Below are 27,027 nucleotides of genomic sequence, written 5' to 3' on the forward strand. Positions count from 1 at the left end.
AGAAAGACTTATATTTAGAAACGGAGGGAGTAAAACAAATAACTACTTTAAATCAGCTTTGCCAGCGTCACTGAATCTGGATTTGGGGGCATTTTAGTGCAATTTGTTGAAGCACCTCAAAGCATACTTTCATGAATTAGCTTTGCGACCGAGGGAAATCCCAAATAGGCAGACATACAGCGATACAGGTCGAATACCGTACACGCGTACATCGCACGGTCGCACCGAGCCCGAATGCCCGAACATCAACGACACGAATCACCGTCGTCTTCCTCCGCCTCCTCCTCCAAGCAAACGGAAGCCCCAAACCCAACTCGCCTCTCCTCTCCTCACACTCCCTTCCCTCCACGGCCTCGCCCCCTCCTCGACTCCATCCCTCGCCTCCTTGCCCTTTCCTCTCCCGCCCCATGGGAGCGCGGGCTCGCTAGGGAGACTCCTCCTCCCCCTCCGCCGCCGCCATGTTCGAGGGGGTGGTGAGCCAGGTGCTCGCCGGCCTGCTCGGCCGCTACGTCAAGGGCATCCAGAAGGAGCAGCTTAAGATCGGCATCTGGAACGGTTCGTACTCGATCCCCTCCCAAGAGCACTAGCGAGTAGAGACCACGCCCCCGCGTTCCGCTACTTGGGGTTGGCCCAATCACCCGCGAGCCAGCGCTTGTCCTAGTCCCCGCTGTTCTCCAATTCGTCGCCCCTCGGGCTGCCGCAGCAGTAAATTTTCTGGTTAATTCCATGGCTGCGTTTAGTGCTCCAGATGTTTGAGTTTTGATTGAGGCGTGACTGGCATTGGGTTTGATCGTACTGGTATTTGTATGTGCACGGTTTGTATTGATTCCGTTGTTACGCCTGTTTATGCTTTGCATCGGTGATGGATACTGATATACATACTGCCAATTAACTCTTCTTAGGACTGTTAACATTCTGCGCCTTAGCTCTTCTGGATTGTGCTGTCTCTCTGATCCTGATGGTGGCTAAGCTTTTGATGACTAAACTTTGTGCAGAGGAAATAAATTTGGAAAATGTAGAGCTCATTCTGGAAGCCTTCGACTACCTGCAGTTGCCTTTCGCACTCAAGACTGGTATGATCTATTGTCCCACTCAGACTTCTTTGGCTGGATGCTATCAACGCTCTTTTTGCTATTTTGTCACGCCTAGGTAAAACTATGTGTTATGGTAGGTCAGTAAGTTTCCATTCTGCTGTTCCCACAGGACGAATCGGGAAGCTAAGCATAAAGATTCCATGGAAAAAGCTTGGATGGGACCCTATAATTATTGTGATAGAAGATGTGTTTGTATGTGCATATCCACGGGAGGATTCTGAGGCACGTCACTGAATCTGGTTTTACATTGTTCAATTAGCTTGCAAATGGTGTTTACCCCGTGTTGACCCAATAAATACGCTGTTTTTTTATCAGTGGGGATCCGAGTCAGTTGGTAAGAGAGAACTAGCTGGAAAATTGGCTAAACTTAATGCTATAGAGCTCGCCAAATTTTCCAGAAGAGTGACAGGTCAGTCTCGATTTCTGTGCTCTTCTTCATTTTTTTTGCAAATTTCAGAGATCAATTTGTCACTGCAATTCACTTCAATATCGACATGCTAACTTCAGCCGTTTGTGCTAGACTGCTAGTGGTAACTTCAGGTTTCATGTCCTTACTGTTTTTGTTTATCTTCTTGCATGTGCATTAGCATGCATTATATAAAAATCCGCAATCTATAGGTACATATGCTAACTACTAAATGTGTAGATCAGTGTCACCAAGATACAAACACACATTCCGAAGACATTTTTATCTATCAGATTGTATGAGTATCTGAAGGCTGCCAGTCATGAACTAGCTGTTACCAATTCCTAACACTTACTTGCTTATGTTTATCATACTGTTAATACAACATTTGCAAATTGCATGTTTATTTATCTGAGTTAACACACTGAAAGGTATTCCTGAAAACCCTAATTCTTTTGACTTCTAGATAACCAAACGGGGCAATCACTTCTATCCTACATGTCAGCAAAGGTAACAAGCTTACAATTTTATTCTTTGAACAGTAGTAACATTGATGTGCCAAAAAACTCATAATTTTGCTCCGTTTGGCAGATACTGGACAATATCCAAGTTTCCATACGAAATGTTCACATCATATATGTTGAATCCCACAACGATCAGGTACGCAAGTTTATATCATATATTCAAGTACGCTTTTGGTGCCAGCTGAAAAAAGTTAGAAAGTATTCCACACTAATAATTACCCATCTTTGGGCATGCTATGTTATCATGTGGACAGTTAGTTTTAATTTGTATTGATCAGATTTTGAGGCACTTATGGTGGTGGACTATTTCTTGTATTATTTTATGTCCATGAAGAGACAATCTCCAAAACTCATCCACACCCCCCTCTATGTCTCCATAGTTCTTGTCCATCAAATTATCATCCCTTTTTCTTTATTTTTACCTAGTGTTTGGAATTACACTGCTCAATTTTCCTCTTCCAAATATCATTTAATGGTCTATTTTTGGAATTGTAGAACTCAGTGGTAGATTTGCAGAGGCATACCTGCTATTTCTAAAGCGTAAAGGTTAAGCAGTATTTTAGTGTTGCCACATTTTGCACCTTGTTTTGAATTCGGAAGGAATTAGTTTGATATCTGCATACATACCAATTTTTCATATTGTTAATAAAACTGTCTCAGAATATCCACAGGTCAATATTTCATAGAAACTTCCGTGATGCTCTTTGCAATCCGAAACATCAACGGTTGTGCTACAGATAAACCTAGCAGCAAACTCATTACTTTTCAAGTGCATTTCACTCTTGTATCCCCATATATTCAATTCTTATCTTCAGTGTCATATTTTTTTTCCTGCTGATTCTCAGATATACCTGTTTTTCTTGGTAATATACAGGGGAGCTTCATATTTGGTTTGAAATTCAACAGTCTCTCGATACAAACGGATACACAGAAGCAAAGTTTTGCCATGTGAGTTACCATCTTATACAAACATATTTGGTTTGCCATCTTATCCTTTTAAACCGATAACAAAGCTTCAACCTGCTAGTTAAGTCTAATATTCTTTGTATACAACCTGGCGGTTGTAGTACTGAAGATCACTAAATTTTAATTAGGAATTAAAATTATTTATAAGCATATAAACTGAAATGCTTGAGTAAAAGTAACGAAAATGCTTGGAAGCCAGTGAAGTTTCTTAAGTGTTAAAACTCATTGGGATTTTTTAAAGTAATCAACTTAACACTGGAGCACAACTCTACAGAGTGTTTCTGCAAAGCTGATTTGACTTATGAGTCCTGAAGGAATCCAAAATGCCATGCTTTGTAAATGTCTTGACATTTAACTTTGGTGGCCTAGAATTGTGCAGTAGCATGCTTTACTGACTTGGTTTTATGTGTGGGTATAGCTGCTGTGCGATATATATCATGAAACCATCAGGACTGTTTGTGATTGCATTGTAAAATATATGCTGCTTACATTTTTTTCGGAAAAAAACATTTGATTCATTGATTGTAAATATGTAACTTTTGGGCACTTTAGGTCATTGATGGCTAGGTCCAGGCAAGATGAAGTGAACAAGAAGATAAATATTTCGAATGTTGGAATTTACTGTCAACAGTTAGAAGAACAGCAGAATCTATATGATGTTGGTGCTCTTACTGATGCTCAGTCTAATTTCAGTCTTGGGTTGGCCCACCAAAGAGATGATTATCTTATAAATCCATTTTGTGTGACTGTGTCTGTGCTTGTAAGTGCATCTCTTCTCTGTACATATTCTGATCAATTATGGTATTATTAGGTAGTCTTGTTTGGTCAACAGGGTTTCAGAAGCTTTCTGTTTACTTTCGGATCAGCCCTTTTTCTTTTTTGCTGAATGCCGAGCAGATTGTTCTAATGAAATATCATCTGTATCACAGGCCAACAACTCCGGAAAGCGTGATGGTGTGCCTCAGTATGACATGACTGCAGAACTAACTGCATTGGTTCGTTATTTCTTCTGTTTTTAGCAGTGTTGATGCGTTAATCACTTCGGAGTTGATTTATCCTTGCATGTTTGATCTTCTTTGCAGGTTCTATCAATAGATGAACTCCAGCTTCAGCAAATTTTGAATCTCTGCGATCACTTCACCATCTGTGCTCTGCGAACAAAGTACGCTGGTCTATTTACATGAGCAAAAACTATTATCCTATTACCGACATCTATCATAGGTTCCGTGTATTTTTTCATAGACAAGCATAGGCTTTATTGTTAACTTTTTCGTCACGAAATCTTGTACGCCTTAATACACAATACTCCCCTTCATCTTCTGCCTTTGATGGAAAAATGCTGTCCACTGTAAAACTTCCTAGCATTTAAACCTGTGCTCGAAATAATGAATTCCTTGGTTTCACTGATTTGTTGAATACAAAAGGTAAATGGCTTGAGGATTTGCTGATGGTAAATGAAATCTGACACCAAATCAGAACCACCTCTAATGTTTATTGCTGCTATTTCACAGATATGGTCGTTACCGCCCGCCTGCAAGCTTTTTATCTAAGAGACATAAAGGTTGGCAGATAATGTGGTGGCAGTATGCCAAGAACTCTATCATGGCAGACGTTGAAAGAAGACTGAAGAAAACCTCTTGGAGGTTCTTGGGGAAGCGACTGTGAGTTTTGTATTAGCTCTTTCCTTTTTCAACTTGATCGGCAAGTGTGAAATGAGCAGAAAAACTATAGTTGAATGGACAGCAACTATTGCTAGACAGGATAATCTAAAATTATTGAAAACAAGTGTAAATATGGGTTTGAAGGTTGCTTGAATTTTGTTTCTGAGGGCAATTAGGGAGCCTGATGATTTGGATGGCTTTCTTTTTCTATGTCAAGTGCAGATTGTCAATGATAGCAAATTCATTAAATTATTTCGTAAATATATGTTTTACTTCCTTGATATTTTAAAAAAGCTTCTGGGAGCTCAGAGCTTCGCACCTGAACAACACATGGAGCCTATGTGCTGACAGATAGGAATAGAAGATTGACATTTTCTTTGCTATAGATAATACTAGCTATCGCTGACTTGGTTTGTTATTCTGACAACCATTGATCTTTTTTATTTTATTTGATAAGTAGAAGATAAGGCTTTGTTGTTTAAACAATTCCGATTTGATGATTTATGACTTCGTGTTTACTTGCTTTCAAACCTGTTGCACTGATGTGGTGCTGCTTTATAATCTTGTTTAAGTGATATTAAGAACAAAAAAATATCTTTCATCCACACTTGTTCTCTTCTCTTGTTTTCTAGATTAATGTGTGTGCCTGTTTGTATGTTAACAGGGAGTGCCGTCGAAAATATGTCAATTTGTACCGAACGAAATTGGAGCTCTTGCAGAAAGGACAGGTTGTGTGATTTTCTCAGTATAACATGCATTTTCTCATAATTTTGTAAATGGTTCTGACACACACATGAACAGAGGGTTCTTACCTGTAATATAGCTCAAGACTGAGAAGTTTATAATCTCTCTTACTTGTATGTTACATATAAAGTAAAAGGAAAGCTGATAGAACAGGAGGGAGGTCTATAGTACACATTGTCAATTTTAAATTATGTCAGACGAAATATGTGATAAGATGTATTTGCTGCTCGTTTGTATTATCTGTGATAGACCAAACACATATAACGCAGGCACCAACACGACTATGGTGTCAGACGAAAGTGTTGATGACATGCTATGTTTTTGTATTGTTTCTGATATGCCAAGTTCTATAATGCATTCCAACACTAATACCCGTTTCCTTAAGGATTATATTAACTTCTGTGAAATACTGTTTTGGAAATAAAGAACTCTGTTATCCTAAACGGGCAGCTTTTGTTAGATTTAGCTGTACATGTAAATCATGTGCATGTTGGACTGACATTCTGTATCATTTGTGTGTAACAAAATTGGCTAAGGGATGAAAATGTGAGATGTCACATATACATCTTGTATTGTATGATGGTGTACTCACTGTTCCTCGTCATTTTCTAATGTAGATAGGGTCTGACCAAATTTTGTTTCGGTCATATTTGTTTGTCCAGATCCTATTAAATATGTTAATTTAGTTTATTGGTCACACAGGCTACATAGCCCCGGCTTAGGTTGGTGATTCTGATTCTGCAACCATTCTAGCCTGTGTATATACTCCGTTCATAAATATAAGATCTTTTAGATATTCCAGTAAAGACTACATACGGACTGAATGGATGAACAAACACACTAAAATGGCTCTCTATATATCCGAATCAGAAAAAGGTTAGAACATCTTATATTTCTGAACGGAGGGGGTACATCATACTGCACATTTATTCCCTCTTGCCAGTAAACAACATTTCTTTGTATAGACTGATTTCATATTCGATTTTATTAGATAATATAATAGCACAGGATGTACATTATTTACTGTTTTTTCATACCATCCTTTCCACTAGCTTACTTTGTTGAAGTTTGGCTATTTTCAGCTTGTAAGTAAAGACATTCTACAAAAGCTGGAAACTCTGGACAAAGAATGTGATATAGATGATATAGTTAGCTACAGAACAATTGCAGAGCAACGATTACAGGTACTTGATACTTCATGTGAAGAATAATATAGTGATACTGTAAACTATTTTCATCAAGTATAAGTTTAACCGCTAAAGTTGAAACTGCCCACCTATAGGCATTTGAGCCACTAAAAACTGTACTCTTTACCTAAACATTTTACATCTAACATCCGTGTGCATTATTGCTATACCACTTGCCTAGCCAATTGCCATATGTTCTAAATCTTGGATAATGATACTTCAAGGGTTTATATTGGTTTCTTTCTCATTCTTCAACACAAGAATGAAATCTGCAATTGTTTAGGTTCTTCCATAGAGCGCATGTATTTATGTTTTAGAGGTTAGAACACATTTTTGCCTCTTTTCGCGGGCAGGGGGGAGGTGGTGGGCTGGAAATGGGCACCTGTGCTAAAAGCTCGCTGGATATTGGCAGGATTTGTCTGTGAAATCTACAAAAGACAACTTTTCTAGTCCAGGAAGTCCTCGAACTGATGAGCCGTCAGCAGGGGCAGGCCGAGGATGGTTAAACTGGCTTTCTCTTGGAATGCTTGGTGCTGGTGGAACAGCTGACACTAGTTCATTTGCTGGTGTTGTTTCAGAAGACATTATTAAGGTTATATACTCTGAAGTATACAGCTCTTCACTTATTCTGTACAAGACAGCCAATTTTAATGCAATTGATATTTAGGAACAGGCCTAACATCTTAGTTTTTCGTTCAGGATATATACGAGGGAACAGAATTTCATCCTGTTTCTTCTGCTGAAAATCATCTGACAAAGGAAAACTACTACTCTTTGAGACTATCTATTCCTCAAATACTCACAACTGTCACCTCTAGGCAAGTGTCTCTTTCCTGTTCATCTCTCGGGTTATTTCATATTTTATGTTGCATTTTTTTTATTTGTCATATAGCTTTACAGCCAGTGTGGTATTGCTATGGTGTGCCATATAAGTAATTTAGTGAGTGATAATCTTTGCCATTTTGGTTAATATTTCCGTGATTGCTCTAACAGTCTGTGCCTATTAGTTATTATTTCCCTAAATAGTAAGGCATAAGTACTCCAAAAGTCCACTCTAATGGCAAACACTCCATTGATTCATTCTGTTTTAAGCAATAACTTATTGCTTCTTACTGTGCTGTCATTTGCTGCCTGATTTTCTGTTTCCTGTTTATATGGTTTGGCTTATACAAGAGGCCCTTTTTCATTGTCTAACTTTGCTCTGTTGATTGGTTAGTAGGTTTGGCATGAAGCTTATCGATGGGATGTTTACTGGTCTTGGTACTGAATATAAAATATGGGATGATTCAGCAACTATCCTTGCTTGGCTTGATTCACTTGAGATAACTAACCCGTTGAATAAAAATAAAGTTTTGCTGGCTGAAAAGGTACAAATTACAGTTTGATCCTGAAGATCCTTTTGGACCCTTCTCTGAACTGTATGTCTTTAATCCTTAACATATTTTAGTGTAGCACTGGTGACAGTCTAGGCGCACCTGTTATTAGTATTCAAGTCGACTTTCCGAAGTCAAACGAAAACTCAGAAGCTTCAACACGGGTACCTGTATTCTTTCCAGAAGAGAGCTGATTTCATCACATAGTACCTCTGCGGTGTCCTTAATTGCTGATTCTAGTTATTTTGCCCGTTATTTGCTAGGTTGTTGTCCAGGAATTCAATGCCATATACGAACCAGAACTCTTCTTTAATCTCCTGCACATCTATGATTTGTTTTCCTCTTTCCAATTCCAGCATGATAGGGTAAGCATTCATGCTGTACATCTATGCTCCACTGTTTTGTAGTATTTTCTGGTGTCTTGCTTTGTTACTCCCTCCATCCATATATATAGGTCCTAATGCATTTTTCAAGATTGCCTTTGACTATTGATAAGATTAATAGTATATAAAATGTATAATGTGAAAATTATATCATTGAAAGCTCCTTTCATGTACGAATTTGAGGATATGCTTTGTGTAACTTGCATGTCATATATTATTGCTCTAACATATGGTCAAAGTTAGCCTTGAAAAACGCATTAGGCCCTATATATATGGATAGAGGGAGTATATGAGTTTGCTCAATATAGCTAACCATTATTAATGAAGCAAGAGATAGATGCAATAGCCAATAATGTAGTTGGATTATCAATTGAAACTAATTTGTGATCACATGTGTTGTATAAGTAACGTCCACTGCAACTATAGTCCCCACTCTGTAAAATCTGTTTGTCCTGCATTCCTAGAAGTGCATAGTTGAATCCTCCTATCCTTTTTGAACGAAAACTATAATGGAGGCCCTGACTCAAATCCTCTAATCTTGAATATGATATTCTCTCAGTAATGTTGTTCCTAGATCAGCTTGATTTTTAGGCATACACTTTTTATCCTGGACTTGGCATCAGCCCACTTTGTTGTTACTTGTTGTGCCTTTCGAATACTTAAATATACTGTTAACTCTCACTTGGTTCGAGATTTTTATCACCTGGAGGAAGTTATGCAAGTTTAAATGCCAAATAATATTCTAGCCATTCTGCATTCACCCAGGTGCTTTCCTCGCTAAACCGTCTTGATAATTTCGGAACAAGACTTCTTTCCAAACTAGAGTAAGTTCTCCCCCATTTACGTCTACATTTTCCGTACTGTGGTATTGCCAGTAGAACTTGGGTCATTGTTTAAATGTGATTCTAGGTACATGTCTGTGAACCAAAAGAAACTTCTCTGGGATTTAAGGATTCACCATTTCGTCATTAAGCTACCATCATATGATTGTGGAAGAGAACTTACTATGGTATGTGCCAGTGATAAACAACAGTGTTTTACATTTTGACAATGGAGCATGTTAGTTCCACGTTATTACTATATTCATGGGTTTATGGGAATTTTGGACCCAACCGAGGTTCTGATAAATCGGATGAGTTCTGTTTATTTCAAGTTGGAAATATAAATTTGACATTGTAGTAAATAAATTATGGAACTAGGCAAACTTGGATGGCTATAACCTATAACCATGATCGTAAGCCTCCTAGTGTTTCATAATGTAAGGTATAATTTTCCCCTGATTTTGTTTTATAGACTGCCCCTATATGGAAATAAATGTTGAAGTTACACCCATGTGTGTTTCATACAGTATAGGTAGTATCTATCATACCCTACCAGAGGGTATGTACGTGTAATATGTACTCCCTCCGTTCCTAAATATAAGTCCTTTTAGATGTTTCACTAGGTGACTACATACGGATGTATATAGACATATTTTAGAGTGTAGATTCACTCATTTTCTTCCGTATGTAGCCCCCTAGTGAACTCTCTAAAAAGACTTAAATTTAGGAACGGAGGGAGTATATTACTTGTCGCTCAAACGGATGTATCTTGACGTATTTTAGTGCTAGATACATCCGTTTGAGTGACAAGTAATATGGATAGGAGGGAGTGGTATATAGGAATATATGCACTACTTTAGTGATTTAAAACGTGTTATATTAGTTTACAGAGGGAGTACTTCAATACCATGTACCATATTTTTCCCATTCTCTTTTTATGTACAAATATGAATGCAGTTTAAAAATATACTAAAAACGATGGGCTTAGTTGTAATTTTTCCACGTAGTTCGATTTGGAGCATCTTAGTAATAGTATATGAACATACTCAAAATGAGAGACGTGGGTGTAAGTACACCTGGTTGTAGGATGTATTTTCTTAACCTTGAGGTGAAGCAATCTAGTACTTGCATTTTGAAACAGATGCCATAATTGTTTAAATGGAAGACAATTACCTAGTTAATGGTAAAGGATGGGAGTGGCAGGAGGAGATAGCCAGCAGGTCGGTGAGATGCCAGTACGTAGAGGTGTAGCACTTGGTCCTGGTGAATGCATGCTGGCAAAATATATTGACAGGCTAAAGAAACTGCTCAACTGTGTTTTTGACAATAAGTGAATTTGAGTAAGTATCTAAGCATGTAATATTGTGCATAGCATAGCCCTAGACTACTTCACCTTTTGTCCACATCACCGAATTAGGCAACAGAAACAGCTATGTCATGCAACAACAGCCACTGCAGTGGTAAAAGATCGGTTCAGTGGATGGATTTACTTTAGAGGGCGTGTGCTACATCACCAGCCGATATCAAGTGCCCCCCCCCCCCCCCCCATCCACTCACAGGCACTCACATCCCCAGTGAGAAAATCTGGCATCTTTCCAGCTCAATGTAATTGTTGAAAGAAAGACGGTTCTTGATGTTCCTCTTTATATTAAAACTTTTGGTTCATAGTAAGTAGCTTTGTCGTTGAAACAAGTACAAATTGCAGGTTTTTGAGGCTGAAGATTTATCCATGCGATCCAAAGATACAGTAGACGATGATTCTCAGACACAAGATAACAATTATTTTCTTGATTACATGTCGAAGAAAACTTCTACTTGTTTTTCTGACAACCTGCTACCTGGGTTGCAATTGGATGACCTATATAATCATTTTGAGTTTAGCCTCACCGGATTTGAGGTTAGGCCTTGCGTAGATGCTCTCCAGTTAATTTTCATTCAACATCCACCCAGACCAGTGAGAATTATATATGTCTGTTTGCAGGTGAAGATGTTGATGGCTAGACATGATATGACCTCTACACTGCTCAAACTGGACGCTTCTATTGTCCTTGGACTGTGTATATTCTTGGACGAACCAATGCTGAAACAATTGGAGGTAATAGTTATTGAATGATATGTGTCTTCTTGTATGGTTTTGATGTTCTGGATTCTTGTATATTTATAGAAATGCATACAGAAGATGGTTAGTTGGTTTATACTATATGCTCTATATGTCTGTAAAATATTTTGTGGAACCATTTTGGTAGGTTGCTTCTACTGTGCGATCTGCCAATATCTACTTCTCTCGGACAATGTACAATGCTGTTGTTATTTTGTGTACCTATCTGAAAGAAAGTAACCTTGTTGGAAGCAACACTTCTGTTGATACCAAGACTAGTGGGCCCAATAAACCAGCCTTAAATATGTCTGCATCTCTCAAGCTGGACAAACTGAGTTTAAGGGTTGACCTTGAAGACAATAGCCAGGGATGTTCACTCATCACTGTTGGTGTTGGAGATATTGATATCAGGTTATCAATTTTCACAATCTTGCTATCCTGATTACCTCCTGTGATTTTTATGTGTGAATTGGTTTTGTTATTTATAGGTATGCTGTGTGGGAATTGTCAGAACTTTGGGTCATCACCAAGATGGTTGAAATTACTTCCACTGATCTGAAGAACAAATCGAATTCGCATGTTCTATGTTCATCAGGAAACTACAAAACTAGCACTTGTGTAGACTCGACAGGTTTTCCTGAAAGTTCTGCTGCTGAGGCTTGCTTAAAGCTGCATTACAGGACTCACAAATATAATGATCAAATACATCATGTGTACAAGTTGAACTTAAATGATGTTGATCTGCATGTTCATCCATCTGTACTTGGTCAGATAAAGAAGTTCTTGAGCAATCTTGGTACAGTATCTCCAGGTGGCAGTGCTGTTATGCCCTCAAAGATGGACCAAAGTTCCATGAAACCTAAAGCAGCCAATGCCAAATTTCCCAAGCTTTCATTGTCAGATATCTGTGGAGCGGAGAGCACATCATTTGGAGGAGTTCCTGTTGATCACTTTCCCTTTTTACATGCTGATATCATATCTAATTTCGGATGTTTAGAAACTCAAGATGTTCAGGCCTTAGATATTACATCTTCAAAGAGTAAACAGTGTCATGAGACTTCAGGTTTAAATGGTTACTCTGCACCAGAGCTTGCAAGCAATGTACAGAGTAAAACTGAGCATTCTAGCTGCTCATCTAACTCACCGAATAATACAAATAATGTCAGCACAACCGTTCTGGATTTATCACTTGTTTCGGTTAGGACACATTTCCATGAATCATGTGGTATTTTAGCAACACTTACTGTTCCCGAGTCTATAGCAACATTCTCACTGGCAGATGCAACCTCATGGGACCTATTATTGTCTGCTAAAGATATAATGCTTGCTTCACCGTGGACGTCACCAAGTGTCAGTGAGGTGCTCTGGGGGACTTATTCGCATGGTAATTCTAATGTACTCAACGTTCGTGTCAAAAAGGACCTGTCTGCCCTCTCGGCTGAAGTATGTATTGCAACCCAAAATGTTTGTTGTGTATTACCAACAAAATTGCTGGCAATGTTTATTGGATATTTTTTATTGGATGATTGGAATCCTATGGTGGAAGAGCATCACTCTGTGGCAAGTAACAATCTTGAGTGTTCTGGAGAATTGGATGACAATATCACCTACAAAATTGAGATATGTGATTGTGTTATACTTTTTCCTGTCGAAAAACAAGAACTTTTTTGTGTAAAGCTTGGTGTTCCATATTTTTTCTGCGAGTTCATTCCAACTGGGATTTCAGCAGAATTTATCAAGCGTATTCCCAAAGAATTCTTCAATTTAGAATGCACTCTTTCCAGTAGAGCTGATGTCATCAGCCTATGTTCAAGAAATGCATCCATATCACTTGTATTCCTGAATGAGCAAACAAAATTTATTCCGAAGCTTGATGAGGACATGCCTGCAAGAATACACCCTCTTGTAGAAAAGCTTGATGCCGGTATATGGATTCAAGTTCCTTGCAAAGAACTATCCTGCTCCGAGCAGCCTTTGTTGGCCACTTTCATTATGAGCAAAATATCAAAATGCAATTTGGTTTCTGAAGGTATAGATTTGAGTTGATACTATCTTCTTTTAAACATTTCTTGATACGTATTGGTTATGCAATAATACCATACTCTGTCTTATCTTGTACAGATTTGTATTTTATGGACGGGATGGAGACAGTTTTTCGTATTACTGACGAGTTAAGTTCAATTGTCAAAGAAAGTAAAATGTACGAAGGCAATGCCCGTCAGTTTTTAGAATGTAGAAGATCCAATGAGCAGAGCATTGAATCTAATGAGCCTATTAATATTATTATTTCTATCAAGGATCTGGTAGTTCTCTTTGGTCACTCAAAAGATAAAGATTTGCCATTGGAGAAGGTTGCCACTGCAAACCTTGAGTTTGACGTTTCTGCTGTAATGGTTAATGAAAAACCTGAGCATGTTGACGTGGATATTGTCTCTTTAGCTCTACACTCATCTGGTGGCCACACTCTTGTCTCCATAGTTTCTGATGGGCCATCATCTCCTGTTCTAATCAAGTTCACAAAGCATCATGCTGGGCGAGATGAGATATTAATTACTGTACCCTTATTCGAGACCTGGTTATATTTAGTTGATTGGGATATCATTATCAACCATTTTCATTCCTACGTAAGAAATGAAGACAACAGTTCGCATGTGGGACATCCACCAGCTTCGCCTCATTTTTCAGGCTCTGCAATGTCATCATTTCTTGAATCAGAATCACAAGACAATTCTTACTTGGTGGTAACATGTGAAAATATTGCTGTTGTTGTTCATGTACCTATCTGGGAGAAAGAACAAAATGAGCATAGCAGTTATCCAAGGGTTGATGGGAATTCTGGTTCTTATTTGATCCACCATGCGGATGATGCTCAATCCATTGAACCAAGAGGTTGCAAATATATCACCTTAACTTTTGAGAGTAAACATTTTGTGGTCATGTTAGGTGAAAGCTGGGTGAAGTTCAAATGTGATTTAGATAGAGTAAAAGTAATACTGGAGATGATCCAAGTGAGCAAGGGTGCCTCTGTTCCGTTCATGCATATATCTAAGATTAAAGCTGGTGGCTATATTCATCAATCAGAAACTGACATGCTACATCTTTCTGTTGATCTACAAGCAGAATACATGGATGTTAGTTTTTCACACCAGATATTTAGTTTCTGGCGTAGTATAGAACTCAGATTTCCTAAATCATCGTCATCAGCTTCCTCATTTTGTTCCGTGTCATTCAAGGTGGGATTAAGAAAAGGTTCTCTCCTGCTAAATGATGGAAGGGTAAGTTATGCTACATTGCTAGTTGTTAACTTGCTGTAATGAAATGCCATCAAGGCTTACAAATATCCTTAGACCGGCTATTTGTTGGATATTTTATTCGGGTTTGTGAGGTGGAGTATTAGGGAGAAGAAGGACTGTTTCAGATGCCTATATCTGGATAGGAGTGCAGCTAACATGGAGAAGTATAAGGTGGCGAAGAAGGCAGCAAAGCGGGCGGTGAGTGAAGCGAGAGGTCGGGCGTATGAGGACCTCTACCAACGTTTAAACACTAAGGAAGGCGAAAGGGATATCTATAAGATGGCCAAGATTAGGGAGAGGAAGACGAGGGATGTCGGCGAAGTCAAATGCATCAAGGACGGAGATGATCAGCTTCTTGTGAAGGATGAGGCGATCAAGCGTAGATGGCGGGAGTACTTTGACAACCTTTACAATGGAGAGGTTGATAGCTCTACCATTGAGCTAGACGACTCCTTTGATGATACCAGCATGTGCTTTGTGCGACGTATCCAGGAGTGTGAGGTTAAGGAGGCGTTAAAAAGGATGAAAGTAGGCAAAGCGATGGGTCCTGATGGTATCCCCATCGAGGTGTGGAGAGGCCTTGGAGACATAGCGATAGTATGGCTAACTAAGCTTTTCAACCTCATTTTTCGGTCAAACAAGATGCCTGAAGAATGGAGGCGGAGTATTTTAGTACCAATCTTTAAGAACAAGGGGGATGTTCAAAGTTGTACTAATTACCGCGGAATCAAGCTGATGAGCCATACTATGAAGCTATGGGAGAGAGTCATTGAACACCGCTTAAGAAGGTTAACAAGCGTGACCAAAAACCAATTTGGTTTCATGCCTGTGAGGTCTACCATGGAAGCCATCTTCTTGGTACGACAGCTGATGGAGAGATACAGGGAGCAAAAGAAGGACCTTCATATGGTGTTCATTGATTTGGAGAAGGCCTATGATAAGATACCTCGGAATGTCATGTGGTGGGCCTTGGAGAAACACAAAGTCCCAATAAAGTACATTACCCTCATCAAGGATATGTATGATAATGTTGTGACAAGTGTTCGAACAAGTGATGGCGACACCGATGACTTTCCGATTAGAATAGGGCTACACCAAGGGTCAGCTTTGAGCCCTTATCTTTTTGATTTGGTGATGGATGAGGTCACAAGGGATATACAAGGAGATATCCCATGGTGTATGCTCTTTGCGGATGATGTGGTACTAGTCGATGATAGCCGAACGGGGGTTAATAGAAAGTTAGAGTTATGGAGCCGGACTCTAGAATCGAAAGGTTTTAGGCTTAGTAGAACTAAAACTGAATACATGAGGTGCAGTTTTAGTGCTACTAGGCACGAGGATGGAGAGGTTAGCCTTGGTGGGCAGGTGGTACCGGAGAGAGACACGTTTCGATATTTGGGGTCCATGTTGCAGAAGGATGGCGATATCGATGAAGACGTGGGCCACCGAATCAAGGCTGGGTGGATGAAGTGGCGCCAAGCTTCTGGCGTACTCTGTGACAAGAGAGTGCCACAAAAGCTAAAAGGCAGGTTTTATAGGACATCTATCCGACCTGCGATGTTGTATGGCGCGGAGTGTTGGCCAACCAAGAGACGATATATCCAACAGTTAGGTGTAGCAGAGATGCGCATGTTGAGATGGATATGTGGCCACACAAGAAAGGATCGGGTACGGAATGACGATATACGAGAGAGACTTGGGGTAGCACCGATTGAAGAGAAGCTGGTCCAGCATCGTCTCAGATGGTTTGGACATATTCAACGGAGGCCATCGGAAGCGCCGGTGCATAGCGGACGGATAAAGCGTGCTGAGAATGTTAAGAGGGGTCGTGGTAGACCAAACCTGACATGGGAGGAGTCCGTTAAGAGAGACCTGAAGGTTTGGAATATCGACAAAGACTTAGCCATGGACAGGGGTGCGCAGAAGTTAGCTATCCACGTTCCAGAGCCATGACTTGGTTTCGAGATCTTATGGGTTTCAACTCTAGCATACCCCAACTTGTTTGGGACTGAAAGGCTTGGTTGTTGTTGTTTGTTGTTGTTTGTGAGGTGGAGTATCACCGGAAAATACTTGCAGTCTCATGCGACTTTGCCATTTTCTTGGCCATTCGGTAGATAAAGCGTCAAAAATAATTGGAATATATTGCTTTTAAGAAAGGAGCACTATGAAGTATTGAAGCGAGCTAAATAATGTAAAAAATGTCACAGAATGAAACATTAGCTGGTGCCTTCCAAAGACGATTATTTACCTTCAGCAGTAATGGATCATTAGCTTTGTTTCCTCAACCTTGCAACTGAATCTGTAAGATGACTTTGAAGTCTACTTTGCCCCTAAGAAAAAAATTGTCCATTTTTTAATTGATCAGATAACATCTTTTTGTCCATGTGTGTTTGTGTATTCAAATATGCTGATTGGCATCCTCTTTTTAAGCTTCAACATTTAGCTCATTCTGGTTTTTGGTAATGCTTTCTTGACAGTGGAGCAGTCATGGGCCTGTTATAGAGACGTTGGTGAAGAACTTGTCACTGCAATTTAGTCAAATGGGTATTGAGACTGAAGTTTCTGCTTTTGTTGACTTTCTGATAAATTACAACAACATCGACAAGGTAAAGTTATGCTTCTTTGTTGTCAGATGTATCATGTTTTTCATGATATAAAGGAATAACAATTTATGTGTGTTTAGGTTATGTGGGAACCTTTTATAGAGCCCTCAAGTTTTCAGTTAAACATACTTCGAAAATGTGCTGATCATGCAGTGGATGTATCTCCCATTACTGAGGTGTTACTAAATTCAAGCAAGCAGCTTAATGTTAATATATCAGAGCCCTTGATCGAGGTAAATTATTGTTCAAACTTGTCGAGGCAAATTATTGTTCTGCCCTATCTTCAAGTGATTAGCATTATAGTTTTCTACTGCCATTATCATCTTGATTAACGTGATTCAGGAATCAGGGCAGTGGGTCTGCAGATAGAATGTAGCTATATATCTGTTCTCAAGGAGCATTAACACTTATTTAGCTTAGAAGTTCTTTTTTCTTAAATTTAACTCAGCAGTGTGTGATATCTGTATGTGCTTTGAGTCCCAATTCTCAAGTATGTTGATCTGATTTCATCATTTGCATATGTAGGCTATCTTCAGACTTAGTGAGATGATTACAGATTCTCTTAATCCAAGTAGTGGAGGTGATCTTCGAGAAGATCCAGGGATCGTGAGATTAAGCCGTGATGATGTGCACACCAGGAGATACGCACCATATATTCTCTCAAATGACACATCATTGCCATTTAGTTTCAAGGTGTATCGTGGTGCTGTTAATTCAGATGACATTGAGAGTTTCTCTGTAGTAGATGAGAATTCTGTGCCGGCAGGATATTCTGTCCCGATATATGTTGAAGAAACTCTAGATGAATTCTTCTTCCAGCACAGGGAAGCACGATCATCTGAACACCTCATCGAGAAATGGATGAGTGCGGTCTCACACTATATGATTTCCATTGAATTTGATGGGACTTCCGGGTCCTCTAAGCCAATGTCAATTGACCTTGTGGGCATTTACTTCTTTGAAGTCAACTTCTCTTCAAGTAAGAAGCCAATTCTTGGCGAGGAAAACTTGGAAGCATTTGGATCTGGTAGAAAGGGTAGCCATCATGATGGATTAATTGTGCCTGTTGTACTCGATGTTTCCTTGCAGAATTATAGCAAACTTGTACGAGTTTACTCAACGGTAATAATCTTTTGAATGATCAATTGCATCATTATCCGCATACACAGGCTTATGATTTCTTTTTATAGGTCATACTCTTCAATGCAACATCAATGCCCCTTGAGTTACGATTTGATATACCATTTGGTGTTTCTTCAAAGGTATATATATGTTCTTCCTAATTTTATCTTGCAACTGTTTTGAGAAAATGTTGATAAAGGTACTATCAAAGCACAAGAATAGATTAATGTTGGCCTCATTGTGCCTTTATTGTTTCATTAATGTTCTAGATTAAAGAAAATGCGAAAAATAACTATTGGAAATTGGGGAAAAGCAGGTGGTTGGTGGCTGAATTTCAAACTTTGAAGTCACATTTGGATCAAAATGTTTATTTATATTTGAAATAAAAGTTGACCATGTTGCCAAAGGACAATCCTACCATGAACTCCGATAGATTGCCTGCTACCAGTAGCTTTAAACTCGTAATTCTATTCTTGCACAATGCACAGAGTAATTGCACGGTTTGCCCTGTTCAAATCTGTGCATTTTACTCTTCTAAACATGTTCTTGTATACTTCATTTGCTACCTAATATCAACTTCTCAGCTACTCACTGTAGAGCACTCTTGGTTAATTGATGATTCACAAGGAACAAACATGAGATTTCTCAAGAAACTTTATCCTGCAGGTAATCGGGCCAATTCTTCCAAACAAAGAGATTCCCCTGCCAGTTCATTTGTCGGAGGCTGGCCAGATTAGGTGGCATCCTGTTGGCAGAACTTATTTGTGGAGTGAAACCCACTCCTTATCAAGTTTGCTTTCACGTGAAAGCAGGGTGGGTTTTATGAAATCATCTGTGTGCTATCCTTCTCACCCTAGTAATGATCCATTTCGCTGCTGTGTATCTGTTGAAGAGTACACTGTCCCTTCATCCAGTAGTGCCCAGAAAGGTCAGTACTGCACTGACCATTTGAATGCACAGCCAATTCTTGGAAATACTGCTCCAAGGGCTTCTAAGCAGGTTTCAACAAGACCACATTTCATCCGGCAAGTCCGACTTAGTACACCTCTTCTCATAAAGAACCATCTCCCTGTATGTGTATCTTTGACAATAGATAATGGTGGGGTTGCACATCAGATTTCACTTAAGGAGGTAAGTTTCTGATGCCAAACATATATATTACCTTGACTCTGTTATTTCGCTAATTCGTTACCGAATGATTTTCGCAGGTGGGCACCGCCTCCATTTATTTTGTTGACCCCTCCAATGATCTTGGAATCACATTTCATATTCAAGATTACAGATCTGTGACCATAAAGTTTCCCCGTGTGGAACCGTTCTCTAATGGAACCGCATCAAATGGCTTGAAATTCTCCTTAACAGAGACGATTGCGTTCTACTCAAATGTGTCGAAATGTATGTTGTTCAGCCTTTCTCTCTACTCTAAATAGGTTGATAGTGCATAGCTAAAATTTCGGTGGTGGTTTCTTTGGCAGGTCCTTTCAATGTTATGCTGGAGAAAGCAACAGATGCTCATTCTGGTGCAAGGGAGCTGTGCCTTTCCGTTCCATTTCTTTTGTATAATTGCACAGATCTCTTGCTTACAGTCACAGAAATCAGCTATGAGAGGAGCGGGTCCACCCTTTTGATCCCTTGCAGTTTTGAGTTAGATGGGCACACAAGACATGTGCTTGGGAAAAATGGCCTTTCTCTTGTTTCAGAAGACCCATCCATACAGTCAGTGTCTATGGCCCTTAAAGCATTCATATGCTTGTGTTAAAAACTAACTTTGTTTTTCGGTTCTTATTTGAAATAACTTTTTTTTTTTTACCAGGCACTTTGCAAATAAAATGCCACAGTTGGATTTTATTGATGGGCACAGCTCTCAGTCAAACAGAAGAGTTGCAAATAACAGTGAGCATGTGCAGAAAGAATGTGACAAAGAGGCCAAAGCTTATATGTTTGCTCCTGCTGGACATACACCTGCAACTGAACTTTCAGTTAAGCTGAATGCATCTGTACCTAATAGTGGAACTGAAACAACTCGACGAGATTGGTCGAATCCATTTCTCCTTGTCCCTGCCAGTGGTTCAACGAGTCTCACTATTCCACAATCATCTACTTCTAGTGCCTTCTTAATTGCTGTAACATCTGTACCTGTTTCGACAGAACTCTTTGGGAGGACAAAAGCTATTGCTTTCCAGCCAAGGTAATTCATCAACTGCTTGTAATGCCGACGAGATTGTTTCAGTGCTCATCGTTATCTATCAAGTTACAATGAGTTTTGGAGTCGGTTCCACTCACTAGAAAGAAAAACAAAATAAAAGAACACCATGATCATTCACCCATAACAAATGAAACTTGGCACGCTGGAGTTCTGCAGTAGCCTTGGCTGATTCATTCCTTTTACATGATTTACTTTGTCATTGTCTGTAGTCCTAAAATGCTATAAATTTCAGACATAATTTTTCCGAGGATTCCACTGTACCTTAAGGCTTTAGCATCCAATCAAAACTAATTTTCAGTTTATTTATTTTTTTCTGACATGTAACTTTTTCATTCTATGGTGGCCTGGCTAATTTGTTATTCTACCTCTTTTCCCCTGTTTTTCCAGATATGTAATTTGTAATGCATGCAGCAATGATATGTTCTATAAACAAAAGGGAACAAGATTTTCTAAGCATTTAAGCTCAGGACAACACTCTTTTCTTCACTGGGCTGATACAGCCAGGTGAGTTATTATCCTTTGTATCTGGAGCTTAGCCATACAATTTCTTTTCTTAACTAGCTTGCTTAGTTTGATTTTTAAGAAATGGTCAATTCTGTATGAGCCAACAATTCATGCATGTATATTTTTGAAATTTGGATTTATAGAATATTAAACTGAATTCAGTCGTCAATTTTATCAGCATGGTGTGGTTATATGTGCTCTCCATAAATCCTTTTCAAGTATTTACAATTTGTTCTGAGGAAACTCTGTTTGCAGAGAGCTGCTTGTCTCGATTCGATTTGATGGGCCAGGATGGCAATGGTCTGGTAGCTTTTTCCCTGACCGCCTGGGAGATGCTCAAGTGAAAATGAGGAATAGTGCCTCGGGTGTATCAAATATGGTTCGAGTGGAAGTACAAAATGCTGATATAGACATACATAGCAAAAAAATTGCTGGAAGAAACAATAGTACTACCGGTACAATACTGATTCTGCTGTCTGATGACAAGACTGGTTTTGTACCTTACAGGATTGACAACTTTTCTCTTGAGGTAAATAGCTCTTGCTATGTAGCTTTCTTGAAACTCTGGTTCTCAAGTTTATGATTGTTTTTTTTTTTAATTCAGAAACTGCGGATATATCAGCAGAGATGTGAATCTATTGAAACAATTGTATATCCTTACACGTCATGTCAATATGCTTGGGATGAACCCTGCTATCCTCACCGTCTTATTGTTGAGGTACTTTATTGAGCTTCTTTCTTCAGTTATTTTAAATAACTTAATTTTTTCAGTTTAATCTCTCAAGCAAGCATACAACATAGTTTCTCTCCCGTACAGGTTCCTGGGGAACGAAGTTTGGGTACATACAGTCTTGATGTTCTCAGTGATGATGTTCATGTGGCCCTACCTTCCACACCTGAGGTAGGTCAAATGTCTTGTAGCTGCTGCTAACTGAATGGATCAAGGGCTAACTCAACATTTTTGTTATTAACACGATAGTATTGACTGGAGTTGCTAAACTTAAGAGGCTTTATTAAATAATAATCAGTTAATAACAAGTCCTTTTACTTAAGCACCGTTTATGCTTGCGAATTTTGTGTGTGGAGAAGCTCTGTAACAATTGGAATTGTGTTGCCCAATTTCACATGGTTCTATTTATAACAGCCAGGGAAAATCACTAAATCACATCAAAGAAAGAGAAAAGGCTGGTTTTATGCTTGGTTTTATTTATGAAAATCTTGGTGGGTTCTGCTTATTAATATTGTTGATGTTTTTCAGTTCTGACCTGGTTCTGTTTAATATATTTTTGCCAGAAAGCCGAAAGAAAATTCGGCATCTCGGTGCATGCGGAGGGAGCAATAAAGGTTATTTTCCAAGGACCAGTAGCTATCAAGATTTGATCAATATATTTCTCTTATTAGTTTTTCATTGCGATAATAAACTGCAGGTGCTCAGTATTATTGATTCAAATTGTCACAACATGGACACAAAAGAAGCAGGTGTCCTTGGATCAAGGGAACCAAAGGATGCTGATCACAAACAGGAGATCGAGTTGAACTTCACTGAAGTTATCAAAATACACTTACCTTTCATGGGCATATCTTTGATAAGCTCCTCTCCTCAGGTGAACAGAGTGCTATAATTGAGGCTGAATGCTACCTCGAAATTTTCAGCATTGCATTTATTTTAATATACTCTTTTTTTTTTGCCAGGAATTGTTGTTTGCTTCTGCCAAGGATATGACATTTGTTGCCATGCAGAGCTTAGATCAGCAGCGGATTACGGTTGAAATACCAAGTATGCAAATTGATAATCAGTTCTCTGACAGCCCATACCCTGTCATGCTGTCATTTGAGGGAAGTCACAAGGGGAAATCGATTAATTTTTTGAAGAGTAAAGATACCAAGCTGAAATCTCTAAATGAGAGTAAAAGTTCTAATACCCCAGAACCTGTGCTGCGGTTTGCTGCAGTAAAATGGAGAACTAGAGATACATCATTTCTTTCGTATCAACGTATAAACATCAGGTATTATTTACACTATCAGTTTAAGTCATTTCAGATGTTTATATCTGAACTTGTGGTAATTTTTTTCATTTGGTGGTTCACAGTGTAGCACCTTTCTGCCTTGAACTTGAAGAACGACTTGTCCTGAGCATGATTGATTTTATTAGATCCGTTTCCTCTAGAGTGCATTTTGGTCTGTTGGAGAAAAGTGTAGACTCAAGTATTTTATGTGGTGCTACTGATATTTTTGGTGAATATGCAAAAATCTCAAAAAACCTGTCAGACAAGCCCCAAAGCTCCTACACGGTGGACACTGATCAAGACAATGGACTGCTGCCTTCTGTTATCCCAATTGGTGCACCATGGCAACAGATACACCTATTAGCCAGGAAACAGAAAAAAGTATATATTGAATTGTTTGAATTGACTCCTGTCAAGTTAACTTTCAGGTTATTTCTTCTCTGTGTTTATGTTTCCGAACACTACTGCAAAAAACCATTATCAACTTACCAGTGACTGTATTCTGCTGTAGTTTTACTAGCACTCCTTGGCTCAATAGGAATGAAGGTCTCTCAGACCCCAGCACAAGCTTCAACAACAGTACTGCAATTCAGGTGGAACAATACTCCATGCCACTTCAGGAGATATTATGCAAATGAATTTTTTTTCTATGTTATTATTTGGCTGCGCTTCTTAAAGGATTATTATATGCTTATACATTTCTACAGGCCCTACAATGTTAATTACTTCATTCTGTACTACAACTGAATTTCTTTATAAGAGGTGTTCACATCAGAGCATTGTGCATGCATCTATTATCTACATAAGTTCTTTCCTCCTTTCTTTTTGGAGGAACTACACGTGTTTATTTTATATACTGCGATAGTAGCAGCATTCTTTCTACGAAAGCTGGATCCATTGAGTTCTCTTTTCTCAGAGAGTGTGCTGCTGATTGATACAGTTTACAAGATAGTATATTATCTGTGCCTCTGTCTTAAGGTTGGACAATGCCATACAAGTGCAAAGTAACATATTTGCTTATCCTGAATTCTTATCTAGCGTAGGTAGTGTTGACCTGGTAACACATATGCACATGGATTGTTCACAGCACTTGATCTGTTTCTAGGCTCTGAAGTTATTTACTAGGGTATTTCATTGTATAGGATATTTCCTTGTACCCATCTTAATTAAGCACTTTGGTTGCAGAGAGGCCTTATGGCTCTCATTGACGTTGAAGGAGTACCAGTTCATCTAGGAGAAATAATGGTAGAAAATCTTATGGCTAGTTGGCAATCCATCCAGGACATTCTTGTGAGGCACTATAGCAGGCAGTTGCTTCATGAACTCTACAAGGTAAAATGGCACCATTCAAGCTAGTATTCTTTCTAGTCAAATATATCTTTTTTGGGGGGGACATCTTCTTTAATGTCCAACATAACCTTAATAAGCTTATCGAACAACCCTGGAACCAGAACAACATGGATATTTGTTGCTCCCCTCAGATCTTCTGCAGTGTGAGTGGCTGCAACCATGTGCTTGTGCCAACATTTACCTCCATTTCTTTCCTTTTTCCTGTTAAGAAGCGGGCAGTATTGAATTCCATAGGACTACCTTGGTTTATATAAACTGTATTTCCAATGTCCAACAGTATTACATAGTTACTACATGTGTCTTGGGAGCAGAATTTGTTGTGATATACTGTAAGTGCAGGTTTTTGGCTCTGCTGGCGTTATAGGGAATCCTATGGGTTTTGCCAGGAATGTTGGATTTGGCTTAAAAGACTTTATGTCTGCCTCAAGGAAAGGGAAACTGCAGGTTTGTAAACACAGTTTTTTGAAGGAACTAGCAATTCTTTAATCCTTCTTTTCTTAAAGTTCTATTGATTTACTCTTTGACAGAGTCCTGTTGAGCTGTTAAACGGTATCGCACAAGGTTCAAAAAATCTTATTGGCAGTACGGTTTATGCAGTCAGTAGCGCCACTTCCCACTTTAGTAAAACTGCCTATAAGGTATTATCTGAGCTCCAGTTTGATCATTGGAAATTACGCTCTCAAGAAGCCATGGGCTCTCATAGCTCATGGAAATTTGTTATGCAGGGCCTTGTTGCGTTTACATATGATGAGCAAGCCGCTTCCAAACTGGATGAACGGGACAGGCAGCTAGGTTTGCATGGGGAAGGAGTGCTGAATGGGTTTCTAGAGGTGAAAGCCATCTCTTGATCAAGTGTTACTGATTTACCTTTATAGCCGGTGTATATCCTCGTGTAACACCCAAATCCTAGATGACTCTTTGAATTGGAACCTGATGACCTCTTCTTGTTCTTGGTCCATAGTTTTGATAATTTAGTAACTGCGTCCAACTACTACCATATTATTGGAAAGAAAATTTGTCACAGCTCACAGCTATTACTTACGCATTCACTCTTCAGTATGCGCCATAGAATATTGCTGGACCTGTCTCTTAAGCAGCATACATTGTGTGCATTTCAATCTTGTTGTGTAGGGTCTGACTGGGCTCCTCCAATCACCAATCAGAGGTGCTGAGAAACATGGTCTTCCTGGGGTTATCTCAGGTAATGCCACTTGATAGGCTTTTGTTGTTGTGCAGGCAGCTTTTGTTGTTCCAATCATTGACCAACTGTATCTATTTTACAGGTATAGCAATGGGAACAGCTGGGCTTGTGGCTAGGCCTATGGCCAGTATTCTTGAAGCCACAGGCAGAACTGCACAGAGCATAAGAAACCGAAGCAATCCTCATGAATCCAACCGCCTGCGTGTCCGTTTCTCGAGGCCTGTGGCCAGAGATCGCCCGTTGTTCCCATACTCCTGGGAAGAAGCAGTTGGAGTATCTTTGCTTGTCCAAGCTGATGGTGGCAGGCTGAAGGATGAGACATTTGTCGTGTGCAAGACACTCCGAGAGCCTGGAAAGTTCCTTGTGCTTAGTGAGAAACTGCTCCTGCTAGTCTCGAGCCGGTACTTGGTGGATTTGGGGTCACCCCAGTTTGCTGGTGTTCCTCCTGACCCACAGTGGGCAATCGAAACTGAGATGAACCTGAAATCTATTGTTCATCTGGATAGAGCTCAGGAGGTAGTGAATATTGTTGGGAGCAATGGCGAAACATCGCCGAGGGACAAAAGAGGCAGATCAAGAGACATTGCCCTGAGCTCAGCCTTCATCCCACTATTTCATTTCAGTGTTGAGCTGCCAAGCATCGAAGATGCAGAGGGCACGTTGCAGTTCTTAATGGCACTTATCGAGAAGGGAAAGGCAAGGAGATGGGACAAGAACATCCTTCACCGAAGCAACATTAGCTGAGATTTCTGGGTCCTGATCCTTGTTACAGTGCTTGTCAATGGGGGTAGACGGGTAGTCAGCATACCCCCCTCAGACAACACCAGCCAGGATCACTGGGCAGCGTCCAGTGAACGTGGATGACCTTTGGGACAACCGCTCCACCACACAAGAGGGGTGTTAGCACAAGTGATTGTCATCCGTAAGCATCTGTTTATACCATTAGTAGATCAGGATAGATACCGATATAGAGGGGCTGGAGTAGCCGGCTTAATTTTGTAGCCTTTGTCCTGGATGATCCACCACGGAACAGGTAGGTTTAAGGTTTCAGCCTTTTTGTAGGCCAAATGTACACATGTAGGATTTTCCAGAATTTTGTCCACGGCTTTGTAAATGGTGGCATTTGAGTCGCAAAAGTTTTGTTGTCCACTAGTATCATTCTTCATTATGCGCATTTGTGTATCACACACGAAGGTTAACATATTTTTAGTCAGACAAATTATTCAAACTACCATGCAAAAATAGCCAGCCAGACATTATCTAAAAAAAACTACAGGCCTTGAATTTTCCATTCTTAAAGGATTGAAATTATTCAAACTACATTCTTAAAGGATTGAATGCTGTTGACAGTTTTTTATACGAGGTCATTCACTTTTTGTGCTTCGCATGCTCCAGTCAAGATGCGACTCACATCCCACCGTGCTGAAGACAAATGCATGTCCTCGTGAAAACAGTCATGTGACAATTCGGTTCTTCGAGTAACTG

General features: G+C 39.5%; 1 protein-coding gene across 2 annotated transcripts; it reads left to right on the forward strand.

Annotated features, from left to right (window-relative positions):
• The first annotated feature begins 233 nt into the window (after positions 1-233).
• LOC123408636 lies at positions 234-26,694 on the forward strand. 2 transcript variants are annotated; one of them, XM_045101699.1, is made up of 48 exons: positions 235-555; positions 996-1,073; positions 1,204-1,316; positions 1,410-1,503; positions 1,967-2,010; positions 2,092-2,160; positions 2,899-2,972; positions 3,543-3,750; positions 3,920-3,985; positions 4,073-4,152; positions 4,502-4,651; positions 5,316-5,379; positions 6,478-6,579; positions 6,995-7,174; positions 7,282-7,400; positions 7,802-7,949; positions 8,030-8,119; positions 8,219-8,320; positions 9,104-9,162; positions 9,248-9,347; positions 10,865-11,056; positions 11,141-11,254; positions 11,406-11,668; positions 11,746-13,286; positions 13,379-14,532; positions 17,028-17,156; positions 17,234-17,386; positions 17,679-18,275; positions 18,344-18,415; positions 18,942-19,406; positions 19,484-19,670; positions 19,751-19,991; positions 20,089-20,463; positions 20,869-20,985; positions 21,241-21,514; positions 21,590-21,703; positions 21,803-21,886; positions 22,279-22,329; positions 22,413-22,589; positions 22,678-22,991; positions 23,075-23,419; positions 23,503-23,584; positions 24,177-24,323; positions 24,681-24,785; positions 24,869-24,979; positions 25,067-25,171; positions 25,473-25,542; positions 25,625-26,694. In XM_045101699.1, the coding sequence occupies exons 1-48, from the start codon at positions 459-461 to the stop codon at positions 26,284-26,286; spliced, it is 10,278 nt and encodes a 3,425-aa protein (XP_044957634.1). In that variant the 5' UTR covers positions 235-458; the 3' UTR covers positions 26,287-26,694. The 2 variants fall into 2 exon arrangements, with proteins under 2 accessions (XP_044957633.1, XP_044957634.1); XM_045101698.1 differs by having other exon boundaries at positions 234-555; positions 24,869-25,171.
• Positions 26,695-27,027: the final 333 nt, after the last annotated feature.

Source organism: Hordeum vulgare, chromosome 7H (assembly GCF_904849725.1).
Source record: "Hordeum vulgare subsp. vulgare chromosome 7H, MorexV3_pseudomolecules_assembly, whole genome shotgun sequence".
Classification (NCBI taxonomy): Eukaryota; Viridiplantae; Streptophyta; class Magnoliopsida; order Poales; family Poaceae; genus Hordeum; species Hordeum vulgare.